The 25,350-nt window shown below is 35.7% G+C and overlaps 1 protein-coding gene across 1 annotated transcript in view; it reads left to right on the top strand.

Moving 5' to 3' along the window:
- Positions 1 to 25,350, top strand: part of CTTNBP2 (cortactin binding protein 2) — a 77,713-nt gene that overhangs the window by 50,379 nt on the left and 1,984 nt on the right. The window contains exons 7-22 of the mRNA XM_066318979.1: positions 980 to 1,130; positions 2,231 to 2,485; positions 5,621 to 5,738; positions 8,111 to 8,377; positions 9,722 to 9,817; positions 10,242 to 10,321; positions 11,415 to 11,501; positions 11,585 to 11,684; positions 13,375 to 13,527; positions 13,805 to 13,992; positions 16,430 to 16,608; positions 19,915 to 20,120; positions 20,350 to 20,523; positions 20,839 to 20,899; positions 21,796 to 21,928; positions 23,984 to 24,085. Coding sequence (XP_066175076.1) covers positions 980 to 1,130; positions 2,231 to 2,485; positions 5,621 to 5,738; positions 8,111 to 8,377; positions 9,722 to 9,817; positions 10,242 to 10,321; positions 11,415 to 11,501; positions 11,585 to 11,684; positions 13,375 to 13,527; positions 13,805 to 13,992; positions 16,430 to 16,608; positions 19,915 to 20,120; positions 20,350 to 20,523; positions 20,839 to 20,899; positions 21,796 to 21,928; positions 23,984 to 24,085 — 2,350 coding nt within the window. The remainder of the gene's footprint in view (positions 1 to 979; positions 1,131 to 2,230; positions 2,486 to 5,620; positions 5,739 to 8,110; positions 8,378 to 9,721; positions 9,818 to 10,241; positions 10,322 to 11,414; positions 11,502 to 11,584; positions 11,685 to 13,374; positions 13,528 to 13,804; positions 13,993 to 16,429; positions 16,609 to 19,914; positions 20,121 to 20,349; positions 20,524 to 20,838; positions 20,900 to 21,795; positions 21,929 to 23,983; positions 24,086 to 25,350) is intronic.

Raw genomic sequence — 25,350 nt, forward strand, 5'->3', positions numbered from 1 at the left:
GCTATTTTCTTAGCGTATAGTTTCTTATGTATTTATATTTCTATATATACTTTAAATAGGTTTAAATATTTTGTCACAGTGTATTTTGTTACAGTATGGTCTCCTAATCAGTAGTTATTTAGCATTGCACTAACTGCTTTGAGGCTTTATTGTTGATATACTGTCTGTTTTTATGGACTGATAAATATAGAGCTGGAGAGTGGGAATCTATCTTTTTCAACAGTGTTTTTTGAACTGCAGAGTGAATTGACTGGCAGTAAGATTTTTGCAAGTTTTAAAGGTTGTTGCAAAGCTAGGTTGGGGAAGGGATCGGTAGCCAACCCTGGCACAAGAACTGGGAAAAAAAATGGACCTATTGCTACAAGGTTGTGAGGAAGTAGAGGAGCTTAGATCTGAATGCCAGCCCCAAGTGAATTGCTCTTCAGAACTCCATCTAATCTTCATCCTCCATAACCCAGTAGATGCTAGCAATACACCCAAACCATCCTTCTGGAGTAGCCTTCATTCAGGATCTGAATGGCAGGTGCTGCCATAGCTGCTCTGCTGCCACCACCAAGTTACTTCCCTAGATGAGTGTCCCTTTGGCTGGTAAAGCTAGTCCTAGTCCTTCATTTTATTTTTCCCTTTTCTTTTTAATTCTGTTTTAAATATCAGTAGTCAGAAATGTTTCCTTTTTTGCTTGGCTGCATGTTTTTCTTAAGCAGCTTTCATCAAGTTTTTATCAGACTTGTGAAATACATTGTTTTACATTCACAATTTTTAAATGCAGCTAAAGTAGTTTAAGATTTACATGTTTAAAGTAGTGTGTCTTTATTCCTATGTACAAAATATACTTTGTACTTGTGTGTATGGTTTGATCACAGGTAGATTTGTATCTGTCAAATCAATACTGTATTTAAAATATTTAAATGTTGTAACCTATAAAGAGGTGTTGGATGTCTAACATAAGACAATTTTATTGCTTTATTGTTTGCTGTAGATGTGCAGAATTATTAATCATGTATCAGGCTGATATTAACCATGCTGCTGAAAGAGGACAAACACCTTTGTACCTGGCCTGTAAAAATGGAAATAATGATTGTATTAAACTATTGTTGGAAGGTGGAGCAGATCGAACAATAAAAACCAGTGTAAGTTAAAATAGTTTGCAAAGTTACGGTACCTTGTATAGTACTGAACATTGACATTAAAATATTTATTTAAACTTTTCTTTCAAGCTGGAATAAACCATATAATTTGAAATTAGTATTTTGTTATTTTCATCATACTTTCTGGGTTTTTTTTAAACTGCATATTGTCTAAAATCTTCTAAATAATTTGGCTTTCAGACCATTTTACATATTTCAGATTCCATTGGTAATTTGCTGCAACTTCTCTATTTCTAAAATGAAACTTTTCTGGTTTGGCTTGTTTTAAGGTGGAGAACTGGAGATAGGAATTTTGCTTCCAGTTTTTATGTTAGGGTGCTTTATTGTTATCCTTGAGCAGACAACACCCCAAAACTTTCTTGCCATTGTAGAGTCTCATATATCACAAATAGCAGAATATGGCCAGAAAAAGAGTTGTATCTAGAGGAGAAGGGGAGGAGGACTGTCTCAAAATCAGTGCCTACATACTGCCTTTTTCAGGTGCTTTTCTAAAGTTTTTAATTACTCTGATGTCAATAGATTGTTATGACAAGAAATGTAGGCCATAGGCTGTTCCAAAACACAGCACAAAGAGCAGTGGTTTCACAGAACATTCTACTCCTCCTGTAATTATTACACCAATTTTTTTATCATTCATTTATTTTGCTACTGGAAAGTAAATATATTTGACTTGGAATGAGAGAAAGTTGTGATGTCAAAACTGTGAAACTGACTAATAAATGGATTAATGCAACATGAAACAATATTGATCATTTCAATCATTTTTGTTTGATGCACAGGAAGGAAGCAGTTTACTAACAGCATGTAAGCCCTGTCTCACTTAGACTCTTCTAAAATTTTTGAAGATTTATCTTTTGGACTGTCCTTCAAGGAAGCTGTAAAATTTTTTTCTGTTACATTTTCTTCCCTCTCTTCCACCCAAAACACATACAAGCAACTCTGTTTTTCCAAAGGATTATTGTGTCACTCTTGCTTGTCTTCTTAATTTCCAGAAAGAGCCTTCCATTCACATTCTTTGCTGATATAAATCTGCAAACATTATTCTTTGTGTTCAGTGCTTTTTGATTTTGTTTTTTTTTTAGGATGGCTGGTCTCCAATTCATGCAGCAGTGGATTCTGGTAATGTTGAAAGTCTTAAGCTCCTTATGTACTATGGAGAGCCGAACAATGCGAACTGTTTGATGGATGCAGAGCCTAATTTAGACTACTTTGATTTGGAGAAGAGAGAAGATGACTATAGCAGTAGAGTAAGGCCTGTTGTTTCTGCAGATCTCATCAACCATGCTGACAAAGAGGGTTGGACTGCTGCCCACATAGCAGCATCAAAAGGCTTTAAGGTTAGTCTGTGTGAACAAGTTACAGTTACCTGATAGATATTAGGCAAAATAAATCCTTTTCTTTTATCTTTGAAGAATTGCAGCTTAAAAGTCACGTCTAAGTTTGTTATCTAGTTTACAGACCAAGTTGATTTAACAGAGACAGAGATATTTCTAGTGGACAATTTGTCCCAGAATCTAGGTGTCAAAGAGTGAATTATCATATTTAAATGTCTGCCTCTTATGGGAAATTAATAAAAAGAGGAAATTTGAGATTTTTAAAGTTAAGGTGAGATGCATCCCAGCCTGAATGCCAATTTGTTGAATGTTATATGCTTATAGATATTAGATGGACATAATTTCCAGTTACAAGTAGGAATCCAATGTTCATAGGATTTCACTATGAACAATTTTTCCTCTGTGAAGGAGAGGAGAAGAAATTTGAGAACCAAATTTGTGCAGACGTATGTTGTTTAATTTATTATTTTGGGCAGCCTTTTTAGCAGGCAATGAAACGTTTCTGTGGGGTTGGGATAACTGATGACAAACAGGATGACCTGACAGGTCCTGCTGATGACAAACAGGAATATTTCTGGAAATTTAATATTACTTTCTGACATCAGAAGCTCTAACATGAGAAGCTATACACTTCTAACACTGACTATTTAAAGGACTTCTTTTTATATGGTAGCTGACAGTCAGATCTCACTGTAAAATTTTTACCTGGGAAGAAAATAGAGAGTGCTAAACACAGAAGAGTGAATTTTAAGAAAATACAGTCCAAGACTTCAAAAATCAGCTTATATTTGCATGCCTAGTTGAATACATGTCATTATGTTTGCTTTTTTTCCTGATAAATTTACATTCAACATAGATATGTTTGAAATAGACACATATTTAAGATTAAGTTCAAGTTATGGGGTTTTTTTAGGGACAGCCACTGCTTACTCAGCATTTTGCGTTACAGAGACTCAGTGTTCCATTACTGAAGTCTGTTAGGCAGGTGCAGACTCTCATTCCAGTTTCCATTCATGCAAACTTAGATGGAGTTTAAGGTATTTGCTATTGTCGGCAAATATCTAAATAATGTGCACTATGTTGGCTCTTTCTGCAATAATATAATCCTCAAGTACTTTGAATTTAGGTTTCATTTGCTGTCTAAAACTGCTTTGACTAGGTGATCCCTCTGAAAGTTCTTCATATATGTCATTCATTAATAAACTCAAGGGTTTGAGTTTCTAAGTACATTCCAAGTCAACTGTTTAGTGCAGTCTCCATTTGGGGTTGAGGGGAGTCTCTTAGGTGATGAAAGTGATAAAGAGCTGGCAATCAGATTCCTGGTTTTGATGTTGCAGAGAGTATAAAATTGTATTTCATTTAATACATTTATTGACTTGAGATATGTTCGGGATATTTAAAAGCTAAAAAAGCTTAATAGCCATCTCCAAGTGCTGTTAACACTTCAACTTCATCCTCTAATCCATTATGTACACTGCATGTCATTCATTCCAGTGCATGATAGCTGCATATAAGCAGTGCTGACACTTGCATCCTCTTGTTTTGACATAGGTAGGGGCCATTCTTTACAAATTAATTTTGCTACAACATCTTAGATGATATTTCATAGGCAGTAGATACAACAAATATCCTCATTTTACTAAGGAAATAAGTTGATTTCTTTGTTCTGTCCCACTTCTTCCTGCGTTACTTCCGATTTTCAGCTTCACAGTTCAGTCCTCATCCTTCTGCTGTTCTGCTATTCATTGCTTCTATTTGAGAGATAGTGTTAACAAACTAACCTGGCAAGAAAATGTGTGCTTTTTTCTGCTTGATATCCTTCTGGCAAGCTTAGTGAACTAATCATCTGGCTTTTTAAAGTACTTATAGATGCTGTAACTACAGCCTGGTAAAATTTCACCTCACAGGCAGATATACCTTGAATGACTGCTATGTTTAAGAAGGATCTCAGGGTGTCAGATACACTGACAAAAGTTTCTATAGAACAGCTACAAAATAGGTAACACTATGTCAACCTGCGAGGAGCCACTGTTATGCATCAAAATAGTCAACAGCTGCTTCTCTCTTTACAAGGTTTGATTTCTCTGCTGTGGTTAACCCCAGACATTATCAATACAGTATTAAATAATATAATTTCTGCTGGTTTCTTTTTTTTACAATATGGATGTGTCTTTAAAAGCATATCTGAGATGGCAAAGCTTTCATGAAGGCCACCTGTATTGTTGCAGAATGATGGTCATTAGAAACAAGGACTTGATCTTTTTTCTGTTTGATGATCAATCAGTTTGAATGTAGTTTCATGAGAACTCTTATCCCACACTAATTTGGGCAGATCTATATTATGAATATTTTTTCATATTACAGTATCATTCTACCAATCCAAATTTATGTGCTAATAGCTTGTTTCTAATTTCAATTATTTTTATCTTTTGTTGAGCATGTGACATTTTTTAGAGGGCATCATGTTGTTTGCATCCCCAAGATGTTTGTGCTTTGACTTAGTAAAAATATATTTTATATCACTGCATTCTTACAATGCTTGCAGAATTTCAGGTTTCTGCTTGCAGAAATTTTGCCAAAGAAGAGGCTTGCAAGGTGATTTTAAAATTATTCTTTTTTTGTGTCCCACTCAGGTGTCAGTCATGATGGAAACTCCTACTTGGTGAATTACAAAATGAAAACTGGCTTTATGGATTGTTACCTAAATAGATTAATTTATTTGTCTGTATTCAGCTTCAGATTTGCTTATTTAATGTTGCTTGAACATTGAGGCCAGGATGTTCAAACCAGGATAATAGCTGGGTTTCTGTCTCCTTATCAAACCTAAACTAGTGGCCAGATGTAAGAATTTCTTAATTCAGCTAATCAGCACTTGATGCTTAGAGACTGTAGAATCCCTGGTTCCGTGTGTTCTGCTTTTTTATAGTCATTATTGGAGACTTTCAAGTCTGCTATAAAATATTTTTACTCCTGGCTTTCAACTCCATAAAAAACATCATTTTATCTATAGAAACTCTGTAGCTGGATGTCTTTGGAAATGCATGTGTAGGAATTTTAATTAGAAATCTAACTGCATATTGGTACAACACTTTAGTGCAGCAAATGGACAAGTGAATAATACAGTTCCTACCTTTGCAGAACTGTCTAGAAATCCTTTGTAGCCATGGTGGACTAGAGGCTGAGAGAAAAGATAAGTGTAATCGAACATTGCATGATGTTGCTACTGATGATTGCAAACATCTCCTAGAAAACTTAAGTAAGTAAATGCTATCAGCACTACATAAAATTGTTTGTAGCAAAGAACTTGTGGGGCAAAAATGAGAAATATGAAAAGGATAGTTGTCACTTTTTTTTTGGCACCACAATATTACATTACCTTGATCTAGCAAGTTTCTATTCTCCAGATTTTGCAAAAGAATATAAAATTTTGTTGGAGGTAATTAAATTCCTCATGTCTTTGTTTCTAAACCATTCAAAAAGATGGTACATATTGTACATTTACAAATACCCATACTATCTTAAAATTTCTGAATTTAATATTAGTAATTACTTTTTCAAAAGCTATTGTCCTCCTCTTATCTTTTCTTCAAATTCTTGCAGAAATAGTCAGTGGTGTGTAGTTGTCAAATTTCCTCAGGCTAAGATGATCATCTAGTCATATCTGATTCTCTTTCCAGAGCATAGTTTATTTTGTCACTTGTTTATCAGTGAGGGAATTGTTTGATTCTTCAAATATGTCTTAGAGACAACATCAAAGAACTTTTTTCCAGCATCAGTAACTTCTGTAAGATTATTCTTCTGTTGAAACCTGTCATCATCATCCTTCTCTGTAAGTTTGCTCAAAATTTAGTAGAGCAGACTCATCTGTGTATTTCTTGAGACAGAACTTAATTCATCCTCTCACTAGTTTTGTATATCTTATATCGCTGTATAAATCTAGATATAGCTATATCTATATATACCAAGGAAGATATCTATATTTCTCTGTATGATTAGAACTATGGCATTTGTAGATTTGTATGCTCTATTTTTCCACTCCTTTTCTTTTTTTTTTTGTGTTTGTTATGTGGGATATAGGGATATATCCTATATATATTTTTGTGTTTGTCTTGTGGGTAGTTAACTGATTATTAACAAATTAAGGAAGTTTTCTTTCTGCTGCTTCTGATTTTCTTCTTCAGCTATTTTAAATCCCAGTTCTTACCATTTTACTGCAGGTTTAGAGGGGAACACAGCTCACTTTCTAATAGGCACGCCTCCATGGTCATCTTCTTCATTACACTGAAGCAAATTTGTGATGGCTGAATCTGTAGCCTGTTAAATTAGTGCTTTTATTATTTCCATTAGTCTTAGTACACTGTCTCTGGGCATCCTTGTCATGAATCCAGCGGCTTTCATAAGGTCGGGACCTTTGGCCTCACCTTCTCTTCTTCTGTACTCATTAAGCCAAGACTGCATTTTTTGGTGAGGTGTCTGTGTACCATCTTCTCCTTCCTCACACTCCAGTAAGGTTTCCACTGTAGGAGAGGAGGATGTGCTCTGACAGACTGGGGGCCAGGGCTGCCAGCTATGCCTTAGAGGTCACTGTGTTGAAGTTTAGGCATATACTACACTTCTGTCCTAGGGGGCTGCTTCCCTGTGGGAGACCCCTCTGTAGTCCTTACAGGACTGTGCTCATTTCCCTGAGGTCCAGCCATCAGAAGGGCAAGCCTTTGAGGCCTTTCTCACAATTCCTTATCTGAAGGATGCCTCTGAGTAATCTTCTCCCTATGGTACTCTAGTGGGTTTAAATCAGAGCTTTTCTGACATCAGGAAAACATCATTGGTTTGCATCAGCTGAAGATCTGGCTTCTGGACACAAAACGGAAACAAAGATCATGTTGCAAGACTTCATAATAAGCTGATATGGGTTGTTTTTTTATGGTGCACTTTTTTAATGTGAGATATAATTTCTGAAAGGTATTCTTTGGCATGAAAATTGGAAGATAGTATCCTTTCCATTTTTACTCATCTAAATGAGCTTCAGAGACTGCTGCTTCTGTTGAGTTGTATTCCAAAGAGCAAGACTTAAAATAATAGTTTCTAGAATGTGCATGTCAATTTCCTTTTTTTAATATTTTGTCGATTTACTCTATAGCAAATCAAATATACTCTTTCAAGTGCGTTTTCTGTCTTAGCTCTTAGCTTTTTATTTAAAGATGGTTGGCTCAACTGTGTTTTCCACTTGTGCACTAGTGCCAGAAAATTATTTTCTACATTGATAATAAAAAATGTGCAGAAACACAATGAACTGAAAAATTAAGACATTGGCTACCATCTGTCTAAATTTATAAGTAATTCATCTATAAAGAGGAAACATAAGATAAAGTAAATTTTGTCTTGTTTCGTGTTATTTAAGCATAATTATACTGAAATTTTTGTAAAAAATTATAGGTATCTTGGTATTTTCATCACAGCTCTGATTTTGTGGTGGTGAACTGTGCTGTTCTTTACCATTTGCTTTTTTGTAGCAGGAGTTATTTTGTAGCTTTCCTTTGTAATATTAGATTATATTGGTTTATAATAATGCAATTATTTTAAATTGAATTTTACAGTTTTTCTCATAGTTGGTGTTTCGTTTTTCAACAGATGCTCTTAATGTACCTGTGAGGATTTCAGTCAGTGGCATTGAACCAGTCCATTGTGGTACAGAGGAATTTGATACAATATGTGCTTTAAATATCCGCAAGCAGACGTCATGGGATGATTTTTCAAAAGCAGTGAGTCAGGCAGTGACAAACCATTTCCAGGCAATCACTTCTGATGGATGGAGGAGCCTAGAAGATCTTTCATTTAATAGTGCTGCAGAATCCAACATTGGCCTCAGTGCAAGCAGCATATTTTCTGTCAAACTAGGTATCAATATTGGTGTTAATGAAAAAGCAAAACTTGGGGTTATTCTCAAATTTGTGAAATCTTCTAAGATAAAAATATATTTGAATTACTGCATCTTTTAAAGCTTAGACTAAGAAAGACCAATACTAGATATGAAAATTTGAACAGTGCTGGCATGAAAGCATTCCTTACTTTTAGCTGTGTATATGGCACTATTAATTACACACTTTAATATAATCTTGGGGATCATGCAGTCCTATGTTAATTAGTCTTTTAGTACTTTTAGTACACCAGAGGAAAAATCAGTATCTCGGGGGAAACTAAACTCTTGCCCTGAGTGCTGTGTGCAGTTTTGGATGCCACAATATAAGAAAAAGCAACTGGGGAGTGTCCGAAGGAGAGACACGAGGAAGGGCCTTGAGGAGAAGCCGTGTAAGGAGTGGCTGAGGTCACTTGGTCTGTTGAGACTGAGGGGAGACCTCACTGCAGTTACAACTTCCTCATGAGGGGAAGGGCAGACATTGATCTCTTCTCTGAAATGAGCAGTGGTAGGACTTGAGGGAATGGCCTGAAGTTGCATCATGGAGGTTTAGGTTGGATATTAGAAAAAAGGTTCTTCACCTGGAAGGTGTTTGGGCACTAGAACAGGCTCCCCAGGGACATGTTCACAGCACCAGCCTGACAGAGTTCAAGAAGCATGTGGAAAATGCTCTCAGACTCAGGGTGTAGCTCTTGGGATGTCCTGTGCAGAGGCAGGACTTTGATGATCGCTGTGAGTCACTTCTAACTCAGGTTTTTCTGTGGTTCTACAAAAACAATTCAAAGCCCACATTGCTTCTTTACAGTACATCCAGAATATACAGTAAATACAGACTAAAATTGCTGGCATAGGTAAACAGAACTGCTGTTTAACATTACTTCACTTGACAAGGTAAAAAAGAGATTTTTTTAAATTTTTAAATTTTTAAATTTTTTTTAAAATGTGGTGGTCTTAGTATAGGTTTCTGAAAATCCTTCTACTTCATCTTAAATCTCCATCCTTCCTCCACCTTCCCATCAACAAAACTGAACCCTAATCACATTAGATTGAGCAAATTATTCTATTTTACTCTGTTTTAAATGTAAAGATAAAAGACAGGCTAGCTGTTTAACTTGTCTCAACTAGCAGAAAACACCAGTAACTTCAGTCATATATCAAATTATAGCATGATTTAGTATATCTATTTAGCATGATTTAGGACCAGTTTGTTTTTCAGATTTATCAGTGTATGCACATAATCTTTGTAAGCAAGCAAATATGCTTGAATGTAGAACACTTTATATACCTACAAGGAATCTCTCTCTTATTTTTTCTCTTTTTAATAGGAAATGTTTCATGGTCAACAGGTCAGATTTTTTCCCAGCCACCATGGGACTTTTTGAAGAACAATAGAGCTGAGCATATCACAGTGTTTTTGTTAGGTAATTTTCAAGTCGTAATTTTTCAGTTTTGAATGTTAATACACTCCATATGAAATACATAATTTGAGAGTAATTTACTACTGGTTTTGTTCATCAGTGTTGCTTGATACTGAGACATCATATCCATTTAATTGTTTAACTAGATTTTAAAGTGTCTATAACATTTAGAAAAGATGCTGGCTTGTAAAAGTCTTACTGTCTTTGCCAGCCATATAGTAGTATATATATTGCTTATGTCATGGATACCCATGAATGTATGCTGTTAGATAAATGCCTTTCATTTATTCAGCATTTTAATTGCGTAGCCTCTGATTTTAAAAGGCCTCTGTAGGCATGCAGAATGCTGCATGAAAATCAAATGTGTCATTCACATATGCATGTAAATGAGAGATTTACAAAAGTTATTTGTATGTCTCACTTTAAGGACCTCAGGAAGGCTGTCTAAACAGTGTGACTTACGCATCCATGATCCATCTTCAGACACTTCAGAATTATCTCCGCCTGGTCAGTAGTAAGCTAGCTTCCCTCTGCATGCTAATTGTTTGTCAAAATACTTCTGTAATAGTGTTGACTGAAATCAGGGGTTTTTGCTCTGTGAAAGAACATCAAAACTTCTAAAAAAATGAAATGGGATGAAAGTTGTTTTAAAGTTCCCCCTAACCCTTAACTTTAGTCTTGAGAGGGCATTAACTTTATTCTTTATATAGCTGCTATCTGATTAACCAAACTGCTTAAAAATATATTAAAAGCTCTCTAATATCTTACTGCTTCCCAAAGTTATTTTATTCCACTTATTGAGGAGAAAGTAAATTAGAATAACGTTTATGTAAGCAATTAATTGAGACTTGAATTTTATCACTAGCTTATGTAGAAAACTCCTGTAACACAGTTTATTTAATACCTCAAAATGTAAGGATAGTTGAATAATAGAACTTTCATACATAATTTCTTTTAACATTCCATCAAATCAGAATTACTTTAAAACCTGCTTTATTTCTGCTGAGTCCTTGGATAGTGTTTTATGTTGTCAGGAGAACATACCACAGGTTTATGCTCTATTCAGCCATATTGCACAGAGATATGAGTGTATTCCCGTACTGGCTTTTTAGAGGTAAATAGAGTTAAGATTTAAAAAAAAATATTGCGAATAAATTATGAAAAACTAACATGATCCCACTTCTATGGCAAATAAAGTCCTCAGTCTTAGTCTTTAACTTAGCAGTGACTTAAACTGATGACTTTGGGATCATTCTGATGTATATATTTTAATTCAAAATCAAGAAAATATTTGTGATTACTAAACTTACTCTTTGCAGATGAATGTTTTAAGTCTTGAAGTCTGTTGTAACAAAATACCTTGCTATGTAGTTTTACAAGTTAGGATATAATTTTATAAATATATTTCAAAGGTGTTGTATGCAAATATTGTCTACTTTTAAACTAGGATAGTAAGGATTATCAACTCCAGTAGTGCAAATCAAAGAATTTTGTCTTTTAAGGTGCTGATTGTGTCATCTAGGTTAAAAAAAAAATCCAAGTCTGAACTTCCAAGAACAATTGATTTATTAAATAAATATTTATATTTATCTCTCTGTAGGTTGAACAATACCGTAATGTCATTTTCCATGGTCCAGAAGGAAGTTTGCAGGATTATATAGCATATCAGATAGCGGCCTGCATGAAGGTATTTGCACAAACATATCAAGTAAATTTGTCCATAAACCAGAGTTTTCACTATTTCACCAAATATATAAATTTTCAACACAGCAAAAGCAAGTGGCTGCAGGATCTACATGTGAGATTGTTAAAGTTGAAGTGGATGCTGGTTTCTCCAAGGAGCAACTTGCAGAACTGTTCATCAGTAATGGTAAGGTTATTTCAGCAAGACTTAATTTGGGTGATTTGCAGGAAAATTTTTAACGGTGCAAAGTAAAGAAATACATAAAACGATTTTGCATAGTGGTTAGCATGTTTTAATGGAACACATAGTTTTTCAGGTGTTTGGGGTCAAATATATGAGTCTAAACTGAGGGAAAGCTGAGTGTGACAGACCTCCCAATAAGGAGCTCTGTCAAAAGTCACGCCATTTAAGTAAAATTTGTAGTTTTAAATATTTATTTCTGTCTCATTCTTTTTTCCCTTTGGTCGTGATCCTTTCCAAGTTGATTGCTCTGGTTCAGATCTACTGAATCAGAGCTGAAGGTCTACTGTGTGTGCTCATGAACAAAAGCAGAGCCATCCCATCATGTTGTACGATGCCGTGCACTGCTCTGTTCTGTTTGTTCTCGTACTGCCTGGTGTAACTTCAGTCTCTGACAGCTTGTTCTCTAAGGAAATCCTGGTCACAGTTCCCAGGATAGCTTGTGCCAGTGGTTATTCCCACATGTCACTTTCAGTGCCATCACATTGGTGGGAGAGAAGAGACCATTTAGTCAGAAGTCAAGCCAGGCTTTGGTGCTCGGCCTGGAGGCAAGAATGTCACTCGTAGTTTGGTTTGTTTATTGGCCACTGCCTCTTAGAAAAGCTGCTTCTTTTGGATGCTTTATTCTGTGTCAGCAGCAGACTCTTTTTAATAGTCTGATTTTGCATTTCAGCATGGTGCTGCTGGTTGAGTCTCTTGTTTTTTCTGCCAGCTTATTTCTCCACTGTTCTGCTGCATCTCCTTTCCTAAGAGAGCATTTCCCCTCTAAATGAATCCATCAGACAAAGAGGGGGTACCTGTCCTCCCTCTTCTCAAGCCATAGCCTCTTAACAAAATGGGACAGTAATAGTCAGGAAACTGCAACTAAATAGCAATGATGAGGTACAGTAAGTTTTGCCTTACTGCAAGTCAATTTCCTTAATGACCGTTTTTAGCACCACCTTCAAGAGGTTGTGAAACAATACAGGGCACAATATAGTCAAGATAAATGGTTTATTTTATATATGTACTACAGAAGCATTCATCTGGGATTTAGAGTTGCAATAAAAAATATTGATGTCAATTTAATGCCTGTTAGGTTCAGGTGCTACTGGGTTTGCCTCATACTAGATCTGGTTATTTGAGTGGTTGTTAAAGATATTGAAGAGAAGATTGCCTACTTCTCATAGAAGTTTGCTACTGTCTCACAGCATGATAAAGTTCCTTGCAAGCATGGACTATTCTTAAACTTTTTATTCACTACATGGTATAAAGAGTACGTGTTAAAAGTTTAAGATGTAGTACAGCAAATTAAAGAAATGTTTAAAGACATCTTTGCTATCTTTTCTGTTGTGTTTATATTCAGTGTACCAAAATCTTTACCATCTACAAAAATCTTATTATAGCCATTTCAGGAATTTATTTTAATCATAACTTTTGATTTTTTCTTAATATACAGTATGATATTCTTTCTATTGTTTGATTTTACGCTTTCAGTTTTAAGCTTACTATGATCTAGTCTGTCTGCTCCTGTAAACAAGTTAAAAAGGAAAAAAAAAGTTAAAAATCCTTTGTTGCACTAGTAGCAGTAAATTCTGTATACATAAATAGAAGTAAATTTTCCTAAGTATACATTAATGGGATTTTTCTATTTCAGCTTGTCTGATCCCAGTGAAACAACCTCCTGTAAACAAGTCAACAATTGTGATTTTAGAAAATCTGGAGAGAGCTTCTTTATCTGAATTGCTCGGAGATTTTCTAGCACCTCTTGAGAACAGGAGTTCAGAAAATCCCTGCAATATTCAAAGAGGTATTTAAAGAACTTGGGTTGCAGAAATGTTTTTACTACAGTACAGTTTTATTGTAATACATGACAAACTGGGAACAGGAGAAAAATGTAATTTGTTCAGTTTTTGTATTTAGTTGTAAACAGTTGTCCTTAACAAAGACAGCATATTTTTTAACCTAATGTATGGTGTTGTGTGGGTTGTTTTTCCTTTCTAATTATGTCACTGCTTCTTGTTTTTATGTGAAATCATATCAAGGCTTTGACTATTTCAGTTAAGTGTTTTATGGTTCCTTTCTAGCAAATGGAGTTTCTGGTGCTTTTTACTTTCATGAGAACTGCTTTTTACTGGGAACCATTGCAAAATGCCATCTTCATGGCTCTGACCTGCTGGTTCAGCAACATTTCCGTTGGGTTCAGCTTAGATGGGATGGGGAGCCAATGCGAGGCTTGCTTCAGAGGATTTTAAGGAGAAAAGTAATTAGCAAGGTAAGAATTTAAATCAGCTCCAGCAGTTACATTCATCACCAGGTCTGTGAAATATGTACAGTGGTAATGCCAAAGGCAGAGCAGATAACTTCAGTTGTTTCAGGAAAAAAAAAACAACATTCATTTTTAGGAAGATACAGGCTGTGTATCTGGAAGTGCTTGGCCTCATAGAAGGATGTGCAGCCATGGCTAATTGGCATAAACCATTGGTTGGTTGCAAATAGTGACACTGTGGCTACTTGCTTGTCCACTGAATAAAACATCTTTCAGTAATTTTTTTCAACTTCTTTTGTTCTTCTGAGAATGATAGTAAAAATCAGTTTAACAAGCCTACAGTCTCTTTTTCAAAGAATTTATTCTCAATATCTAAAATAAGATAGTCACATATGTGTTTTGTCTAAGTTTTAAGCAGAAAAATATTCTCCATGATTTTCCGATCAAAAGGGGCAAATTGTATAATTAGAAAAGTTGTTTTGAGCTAATAGGTCTGCTGAAGCTGGAACAAAAGTCCAAAAGAGAATAAAGATGGGAAGTCTGTTTTAATATTAATAAATAAACAAAGATTGGAAATTAAAAGAAAGATGTAGGCAAAAGAAGAATTAAGGACTTTGGAAAGTTATTTGGAATACTGTTTGAGTGTGATAGCAGCTATTACCAACAGTCAGGCACTATTAGACATTTGCACAGAGAGTTTAATCAAAACAGCTGACAGGAAAATAATCTTGGCAGCAGTTTTGAACAGGCTTAAAAAGGGAGATTGTTCTAGGAATAGGAAAAACTGCCAGTAGTAAAGAGTCATGCTGTGGGACAACAGACCTACTGTCAGTTTTGAGTGTTCAGCTGGATGTGTCTTGGTTATCTTTGGGGATGTCATCTCCTGTACCCTTTGCCACAGTTCTCATCTATAAAGGCTTACTGATTCAAAGAGATCCTGAAGAGGAAATGTGTAGTAATTGAACATTTCAGCCAGGATAATGAGGACATTTAGAAACATTCCTAAGTATTCTTTAATTGCAAGAACCAGAATACAGATTAGAAAAAAAGAATCATGGAAAATCTATGAAACTCTTAAAGACTATTTTCTTTGATTATGTTTCTTAAGTTATGACTTATTTATAGACAAAGGCTGCATCAGACTTACTCTGCCAAACTGGTTTGGCTACAAGAACTTGTACCATCACATAACAGATGTCATTTTCAGGCTATTTTTGGGGGGCTTGAAAGAAATCCTTAGTCTAATGGGTTAGAATTTGACAATGTAATCGGCTCCTACCTCTGACTGAAGCTGAACAGAAATTGGGCAGTAATCTCATTAAGTTTAATTTCTCTTGAGCATATATGCAGATGGTCTATATGGAGAAAAAAAGCCATGTGTCTTCCTGTATCTTCCCTAATTAAATATTGAAATGCCCAGTGTGGTAGCACATTTTTTGAAATACATATATGTGCCATATGTAAACTCTCATGCCAGTTGGTACAGGACTTAAAATAGTGGATTGCAAAATCAAAAATAGAAGAAAGATTAATCTGTTATAAAACTCTAAAGCAGAGTAGAAGCACATTTATTGTTAGATCCATAGTGTATTTCAAAGAGCATTGCTCTGTATTATGATCCCTTATTTGTGCTGCAATATTCGTCTGTTCAGGTGAAAAACTCTTTTCTCATTAGTTTGAACCATTAGGTAACATGGGAACCGTTTAAATGTTTTTTTACTTTAAGTTCACCTATAGACTCTATCAAGAGGCTCTGACTTCAGTGCTGTCAGTTACTCTCCCTTGTGCAACTTTTAATGTTTCCTTTAATTTAAACTGTTACAGAGGATAATCCTAGGATTAGGATGATGAAGACTGTAATTTGAAGGCAGAGGAAACAGGAGATATTTCTGGCACCAAATAATTTGCCCTTAACAAGGCACACTTAAAACACACATCTTAGAGGAAGACGTCTTTCCTTCAGTGCTACTAGATCTAAAATCAATATGGAAATCCACTGGGCATATGTCTGGATCAGATTTTCCTGTTCAGGGTGATTGGGCATTTTTTCACATGCGTTATTTGTGTCATATACATTGCATTGTATATAGTAGTAATATACAATCCAAATCTTGTAATCCTAATCTTAAACACCAGAAAAACCACTGCTACCAAAATTTCTGCCTCACTTTCCCACAAGGAGGTAAAGGCGTGTCAGTTTATTGGTAAGGATATATCTTTTGAAATGTAGTTGGGAGAATAAAGTTTAATACAGCAAGATGTCAATATAGTCTATAAAAAGATTTGACCTGTTCTTGACTTCTTGACTGTTCCTGATCTTTTAATAGCAACACATGCAAAAAAAAAAAAAAAACCAAAAAAAAACAACAAGTCTTCCTGGGGTTTCAAGGAAAGTGTTTGCAGCTCTGGTCTTAAGCCATGTCAAACATCTTTCTCCCTACAGTTCAGAGGCAAAGTACCTCCTCCATGTGATCCTGTGTGCAAGATCATAGACTGGATTCTTGCTGTTTGGCACCAGCTGAACTCTTGCTTATCACGTCTAGGAGCACCTGAAGCACTTATGGGGCCAAAGCATTTCTTCTCTTGTCCTGTGGTTCCAGGACACAGCCAAGCAACAGTCAAGTAAGATTTCTGTTTCCTGTTTGATGCTGTTCAGTGCCAACTAGATACTTACCACAAATGTAGTAGTTGTGTTCCTCTCAAAACCCTGCTGGCTCAGCAACCTTGAAAAAGCATTTTAATTGAAGTTGCTGAAAGTTTTAGACTTCTCTTGGCTATTTAATTACTAGAAGGGCAATTCTGAAGGACACAAGCGGGAAATGGGTGTCTAATACTGTACCAAAGTAAGTATTTTTGTGATCTTTCATATGTTTTCTGACACAGAGGTTAAAAGATTCAAGAAAAGTTGGTAAGCTCTCCTTTTGAAGTTGTATCTAAAGGAAGTTTGGAGAATGGTTTTCACTCTTTTAAATATGTGGTATAATTTTAAAACATACATACATTTAAGAGATACATTATCTTAGTAAGTAGAGCAGGTATATGTTTAGTTACACATACGGCTGACTGGCCAGTAACAAAAAAATATTAAAAAATTATGGAGATTTAGGCTTTTCTCACCTACAATTGCATAAACGTCTGATCACATTCCAACTCCAAATGATAAAATAAATAGTTATAGAATTTTAAATTATATTAATTTCACATTGAGACGTTGTTTAGCTGTATGAGAAAGGTAATGATCCTCTAATTAAGATTCAAATCTACTCAGAATTCAAAGTATAACATTGGTTTCTGGAGATGTGACAAAACTTCTCACAGTCAGGTCACCACTTCTGTTCCTTCTCTGACCTGTTTCTCTTGTACTAGTTTTTACTGACCCTTCCTCCAGGAGCCTTTGCTTAACACATGAGGGGCCTTTGCTTAGCTCGTGCAGAGACTGTCTCATTTTATGTTCTGTCTTCAGATCTTGATACATTTTGCTTGTTTATTTTCCTTTTTATTCTCTAAAATTACGATTAGATACTAATCTTCACAGTAATTAGAAAAGTCTAAATGTGGACATTAGATTGACTTGAAATTTTATGGGTGCTGGTAAATAAAAAAAAAAGCATGCCGTGCATCTGTCTCCCATCTTCCTCTTGAATCATGTCCTCTGAAACGTTCTAATAATTTATTTATTTATTGCAGTGGCATTAATAGAGGGCATAAAAACTATTATTTGGATATCTTGGGTCTACATTTCTGAGTTTGGATTTCTCCTCAGTGTAACTCTGACTGGTTTTACAGTGCTTTATTTTGAGTACAGCCCTAAAATGTCCTTTATTGTAGCCGTATGCCATCTGACTTCTCATTTTAATGTAGTTCTTGTTCACTAATAAACAATTAAAAAGCACAGCTCCAGTGAGCTCTTACTGGACACTTTTAGTTTAGCAGCATGATGGCTAACAGTGTGGTCATAGCTTTTAATAGCTTTTAATTAGCAGCTCACTGGTTGCTGTTATTTCAATCTAATTAACCATTCCTTTCCTCTTGCCCCTCCTCTCCACTGTGCTATTCTGCTGCTTTTTGCATTTATTAAGCTTCTCTGAGCCAGTCCAATTCATTAGGACAGCAGACAGCTACCTACAAATGGGGTTCACTCTGGGCTCAGTGTTAGCATGAGACAAGAGGAAGAAGCAGCAGCAGGGGAGGCAAAGAGAATGTGTGACAGGAAATTGTTTCCTGCTGTGTGTTTCATGTAGCTTCACCTGTTTTGGCGAGTAGAGTGAATAAATGAAGAAAATTTTAACTACACTTTTTCTTGGTTTATGTTTAGGGACTGAAGATGCTGTTCCAACAGGAATGACTTTCACTTTGCAGCCCTTTTTGAGGGACAGGGGTGTGTTATACCTTTCATAAGTATCAGCTATAGCAAAGAATGGGGGACTTGATCAAGATGAACAAAAGCTTTAAACCAAATTTAAATACCAGGTTGGAATTTTATTTAGAGAGCATGCCCATCCATTGTTAACTGTTAGATTAGAATGGCCTCAATGAATTTTATCATTGCTGTGTTCATTTCTGATCATTTATACTGGTAGTATTGCAAAATGTTGAAAGCTTACATAGGGAGAAATTAAAAAAAGGACAGTTCTTTATGATTAAAGTACAAGCGTTGTTTATTTTGGTCACTTAGGTAGCAGAAGCAGACTGTAACTATATGGAAGAAGATATACAACATTATGCTAAGGAAGCTTCAAGGTCCTTCAAGGACCACCTGCAACACACATTGTACATTGTGTTTTAGCAACTGTACAAATTGTTTTCCTTTATCAAGCTTATAAAATCATTTTGAGCATTTACATATCATAAAAGCTCAGTCTTATGCTTCACAAGTGACCAAAAATACATCTTTGACATAATTCATGCATTTTAACTTTAAAAAAAAATTGAAAAAAAAACCCCAAAAGGTCATAATAATATTTTAGGTAATAGGATGGCTTCAGTGTATCAATGTATCCAGCAAAATCATGCATTTAAGTCAGACAGACATTTTAGCCTTCTTGTTTTCTAAATAACCACCTGACTCAATCTTACCATCTTCCTCCTGTAAGAGGGTATAAGAATAAGCAAAAAGAGTTGGAGTTGATCTAAAAAAGATTGTCTCATTGTCTGTTGTAGATGTGAGCTGAGCCCTCCTAAGTCTGAAATTTCTAGCCTTTACCTCCAGAGAAGTCATAAGTTATAAGAAACAACATTTATTTTTCCGGTACACAAATTTTTCACTTCTTTGCTAATACAACATAATGCTTCTCTCTTGGAAAAGCAAAAGACCCAGAAGACACATGTCCTTTTTAATGAAATTTTTGAATCAAAATCAGACCCGTCTCTAAACCCGACAGTCTGCAATATCCACAGCATCCTGGAAACACAGTTCACCACAGATCAAATAAACAAAGAAGGAGTAAGAGCAAGGCAGCTGTGTGAATAGAAATGTCTTCAAGTTTGGAAATGGAAGGATACTGGAAGGGGTACAACCATAAGTGAATACCTCCTTTTTTCCATACTGGCAGCAAATAGGCTTGGAATTAACACCTGCAAGTATGGAAATTTTTCCATGCACTTAATTTTTTTTTTCTTTGTATATACATGAACACACATCTTTCTGGGACTTTTTTTTTAGCCTTAAAATGAAAAGGATATTTTATAGTCCTTATCTGATGGAGGAAAAGCATCAGGTGGTAAGTTTTTCAAGGCAAGCTAAAGAAATTTAGATCAAATAGTTTAATATAAAACAAGTAAAACTCTTCCTTAAATAAAATCGGTTCCTCTCTGAAATGGGGTGCTTCTTTAAAATGCAAAATCTGATATGTTACCAAAGTATAAAATTGTATATAAATATGTTTTGATAATTGTTTTTAAAATTAAAGGATTGGTTTTGTACCACAGGTGGATGTCTAAGCTGTGGAATGCTGTGATAGCTCCCAGAGTACAAGAAGCTATACTCTCCAGAGCCTCTGTGAAAAGACCATCTCTACCAGGCCAAGCAATAGCCAAAAAAAATCCTAGCCAAGGGCAACAGGCTGTTGTTAAAGCTGCTCTCAGTATCTTGCTAAATAAAGCTGTTTTGCATGGCTGTCCTCTACCCAGACCAGGTAACAGTGAACTGTCTGAAAGCCAAGTAGTAGCATGTTGCTGAACTGGGGCCTTTAACTGCTTCCTTCCATTTTTAAAACTTCCACAAAACATAACTGTAGTTCTGAAGGGAGGTGGTGGGGGTTAGAAGCATTTACAGTCATTAAACTAAGTAGTTGTATAAGGTACTCCAAGAAGAACCATTTGCAACAATCACTTCTTCTTAACACTGTTTTACTTTTGTTTCAGAGCTAGATAATTATATAGCAGATTTTAAAGGAGGAAATTTTCCTTTATCTGTGGCTTCCAGCTACAAAAATTGTAGTAAGAAAAGAGGTGAGAATGCTTCTTGGAGAAAAGTGAGCACAAGTCCTCGCAAAAAGTCAGGCCAGTCCTGGAATAAGCAGGAGACAAATACTGAAGGTAAGTAAAGCTTTTTATTTTCAGTTCTGAAAGTTGTGGAGGTTTAAACTGTGTAGGTGCAAATCAAACATTTCTCCTACATGATGAATTAATTTTTTCTATTAAATGGCACTTATATTTGTGTTCACCAGTAAAACAGTTTCTTTATTTTCTCCCCAAAATTACTCCTTTGTGACTGTGAGGAAGTATTAGTTCTAACTAATTAGTTCCCATAATTAGTAAATGGGAACACGTTTTCCTTGTTTATCATAGATTTTAGAATAAAGAAATCAACACACATGGTAACACACTAAGAAGTCAATCTCTTTTGTGCAGGTATAAAATCTAAGATTATGTTGCAACCAAACTGTAAGAAAAGAGCATCTCTCACCACAAAGTAAGTTTTAATTTTTCATATTTGTGACACTTTGCAAAAAACAAAGGTGATAGCATTCTGTTGTAAAGCAGCACACTATAATGAATAGAATAATAGGGGTTTAGGTAATGTTTTGGTCCTGTGTCTGAAGAAAGGAAGTATTTTTAATTTTCATTTCTGAGAGGAAATGAAATTTATATACTTTTATATAATTTTAGAATCCATTTCTTTATTTCAAGCCTTGCAGCACTACGTGTCTTTTTATGTAATAGAATAGTCCGTGACTTAAGAATATTATGTAACACTTACTCTGCCTTGAAAAGTTGACCGTATGCTTTTTATCAACTGACATTATATTTTAAAAACTCCTCTGGCTATTTCAGCTTGCTGAATGGCAATTCAAGATGTACAGTACATGCACTTTAGTCCCACTGATACAGAGTTTCCCTGAGGAAGAGTATGAATTAGCTAGAGGGAACTACATTTGAGACTTCACTTCAGTCTGAAACATCAGTTCTACCTTATTCACAGGCACAGAGAAAGTAGAATATTTATGTTTCCAGTATGCCAGAGGTTTTTTTTTTTTTTAAGTGTTTGGAATTATTTCCAAAAAGCAGAGTGGAATGAAATTGATTGCTGCATCTCAAAAAGAGGGGAGTCTCTGAAAATATTAGACAGAGGAATCCTTTGTTAGATTTTCGGAATAGAATAATTTGTATAGGAAGATCTATTAGGAGATAATTATTGACAGCTACTGCTGTTGGTTAATCAGATTTTACTTTGGTTTTGTTTGTAGTAGTAAAGGTCATTTGGAAAAAAAGCTATTTTTGAGGTGTCTATAATACTCATTTTTAAATTCTGTGTAATAGCTTAATTTAAATGTTCTCTCTGATTGTTTGTTTGGGTTTTTTAACCAGATCTTCAGGGAAGGAGCATTTGAGAACATTAAATCTGGAGCAAAGGCTGTCTGTTGGTTCTGATGATGAAGTAGATCTTGTGCAGGAACTTCAAAGTATGTGTTCCAGCAAATCTGAGCCTGACATAAGCAAGGTAAACACAATGATTTTAAATAATTTACTACATTACCATATTCAGTTGTTTGTTATGTGTTCAAAATAAATTTTTGATTTACAAGCCCTGCTCAAGCTGAAGAAAATTATTGAATTATTTGGGAATAAACCAAAGTCGACTAATATATGATACATTTGAGGGTAAGTGTTCTGGTTAAACATACACTGTTTTAAATTACATCTTCACCAATTTTTCTTGTAGAGATTTTTGCAGTGGAGGATGAAATTTCTATAGAATCATAGAATAGCCTGAGTTGGAAGGCACACACAAGGATCCAACACCTGGCTCTGCACAGGACCACCCCAAGAGTCACACCATGTGCCCAAGAGCATTGTCCAAATGCTTCTTGAACTGTCAGGCTTGGTGTTGTTTCCACTTCCCTGAGAGCAGCCATACCTGCATTACTGTCCCCTTGTTGTGTTTCATGCTCTCATTGCTCCCAGTGAGAGTCTTAAAGACAAGGAAACTTTTCCCTAATATGCATTGAAGATTTGGTTTGTTTAATGCAATCCCATCAGCCTTCACAGAATTGGCTTAAAGCTCCTCTGCTCTGTAGGCAAAATGCAGTTTGCTGCCCCAAGCAAGAGAGGATGGATTGGCCTAGTTCTTTAACAGTGACAAAAGAGGGTGAAGGAGGCTTGCAGAGCTCATAGTTTTGGGCTAAATTCTGTGTTGGAATGGGTTGTGGGTGGCCTGTTGAAGCGGAGTGTGGAGCTGTGGATCTCTCATTTTTCCTTTTATACCAATAACACGCAGCTTTCCCTGTGGCTGGAGCTATTTATTCTTTTTCATCGTTCCTCCTAGCACAGCTGAAGTGGATGGCTGTGACGGCAGGCTGTGTTCACACTGGAGCAGCTGTTCCATATCTTTTGAAACACAGATAGAGTCAGTCTTAGGCTATTGTCCAGTTAGGCTGTGCATGACATCCTCTAGGATTTCCCTGAACAGCAGTTCCATTAGTTTTGCTTTATTAAGTATTCTGTTTATTCTTAGAAGACAACAAAGTTTTTATTAAAAAAAAGAAATATTGTGTTTGGGAAGATTTGTCAACCTTTTTATTGAAACCCTTTATTACACTGTTTTGTTTTGGGTTGGTTTTTCTTGAAGTATTTCCTTACATGCGTGAGTCACTTGCACCAAGCTGGCAAGCTAATCTCTAGTCAGTTAGCAAGGATTTACTGTAGCTATCCTTAAAAGTATGGGATGTGCTTAAAGAAATGGTAACCAACTTGAAATTGTGTTTAATGACATGCAAAGTGTAATTGCTTGTTGATGACAATTCAAGGAAATACGGGTTAGATAAGGAAGGAGATAGATGTCAAGGCTTTTGTTCAGTTTCCTCACCATGGGTGGAACCATCCTTGGCTGGAATTTCTGTTGGTAATTCCCCAGCTGCCTAGTAGAGCCTTGCAGAAGTAAGGGTGCTGTTGCATGCTTTCTTTGTGTGATGTTATTTCAGGCTGCCAACAGAATAAGTACTTCTGCTCTTTAAATTGCCCTTTCATTCGAGTATGTTCCTGCTGTCTGCACTGAGTTGGGACTGAGTACTTTTGCAGTTGCAGAATTGAATTGGATCAGCTTGCCCCAGGATAAAATACCTAGTTTTCTGTGAGGACACCATCTTGAGCAGGCTCTGTCTGTTATTTTCTGGTCAGGAAAAGTAGGAAAAAGGGAAGGAAAAACAGTAGAGAAGAAGTATGGCAGAAGAATGAGAAAATGATCATTCCTTTCTCTGATGTTTTTGAGGGCTGGGTAGAATTTGCTGGGAAACTGCCCTTAAGCTCCACAGAAAATTATTACTCTGCAAATGCATGTTTAATCTTCCTCTGATTATAGTTTATATGAAATCTTCGTCTTCCATCTTTTAAAAACGCACTCAAGAGTAAAGAAGAAATATTTTAATTGTTCTTTGGCTATTTATGCATTGCATTGTACAGAAACCATGAAAATAAAATCAAGCCTCCAAAAATTGGCAAATTGAAGCATAATCTCTGTGAATAACTAAAAAGTCACCATTTCCTTATCTTCCTTTAGATTGCAGATTCTAAGGATGAGTTACTGATGTTCAGTAACTCTCAGAATATTCCTGTATTTTCAGCAAGTGGTACTAACCCCAAAAAAACAACAGCACAAAAGGTAGGTGAAATGAGGGTTACAGTAGGCTAGGAAAGGTGTTCAGAATGTCTCCAAATACCAATTTCTGATTGCATCCTAAGAATTAGTGCCCTGTTTATTTTAAGAAAACACTGTCATAATTCTTAGGAAACGTGCTAGACTGCCATGCCCAGTTTCTTTCATGTAATAGAAGCTGAAGATTTATTAAAACAATGGATGTATTTGCTTTCAGTTTTGGCTTTTTAAATAATGCCATCTCCCTAGGCCAAGTATTTTTGATGTTGCATTGACATTGCAAGTTATTTCCATCAGATATGAAGAGAAATAAAACCCAGGTTTGTGGTTTTCTCTCAATTAATGTCATTCAGCAAGTTTTCAAAAGCATCACTTTTAAAATTCTTGATGTAAAATTTCTGGTTGTTCTGATGTCAAAGCTCTCAGGGGCAAAAACGTTGAAAAGACATGGTATTACCAAAGCTTGTGAAGAATAACATTTTTTAGGGGTATTCAGTTCCTATTTTTGACTTAACTATTCATTGAAATACGCAGTCATCTCACTGTGTTATACATGTAAATGAACTTCAGTAACTTCAGAGTAGGTTCAGAGTGGAAGATAAGCTGAATATTATTGGAAGATATGGGAAGTCCACTATTATCTTCTCTTCAGAAATTTATACTGTTGTTTGTGGGTGCTACCATCTGTACTAAATACAAAAATGAGATTATGTACTGCTTAGTTTTTGTTCTTTGAAAGATTATGTTTTCTCTGTTTTTACGTGTTGTTCCCTTTTCTTTTTTGCTCATTGTGTTTTTGAACATCAGGAGAGCTTCTGAGCTCAATTAATCTTAGCCAGGGCATAATCTGTGGTCTGTGGTCCCTGACCAGGCCTTCTGTGCTCCTTTGATATGGGTCTTTTGGAGGCCAATCCTGATGTTTTATCTGACTGCAATAAATTGTTCTTTAAAGGCACCATTTTTTGCAGATACAATGAAATAGCCCTGAATCTGGATTAACTTGCACTCCTTAGCATTAAAAGAGCTGATGTTCACAGGCCATCAAGTATTCTGAATTGGAAGGGATCCACAAGCATCTCGGAGTCCAGATTTTAAATGAATGACCCACATGAGGACTGAACCCGCAACTTCGGTGTAATCAGCACCATGCTCTGACCAGCTGAGCCAGTCTCAGCCTTGCAATCGCATTTCTTCATATCCAAATATTTAGAAAGTTAAAATACTTTTGTAAATTTACTTAAAATCCATAGAAAAGTCTCCACTAAAAGAAA

The sequence above is a fragment of the Sylvia atricapilla genome, chromosome 5 (genome assembly GCF_009819655.1).
Source record: "Sylvia atricapilla isolate bSylAtr1 chromosome 5, bSylAtr1.pri, whole genome shotgun sequence".
Taxonomy (NCBI): Eukaryota; Metazoa; Chordata; class Aves; order Passeriformes; family Sylviidae; genus Sylvia; species Sylvia atricapilla.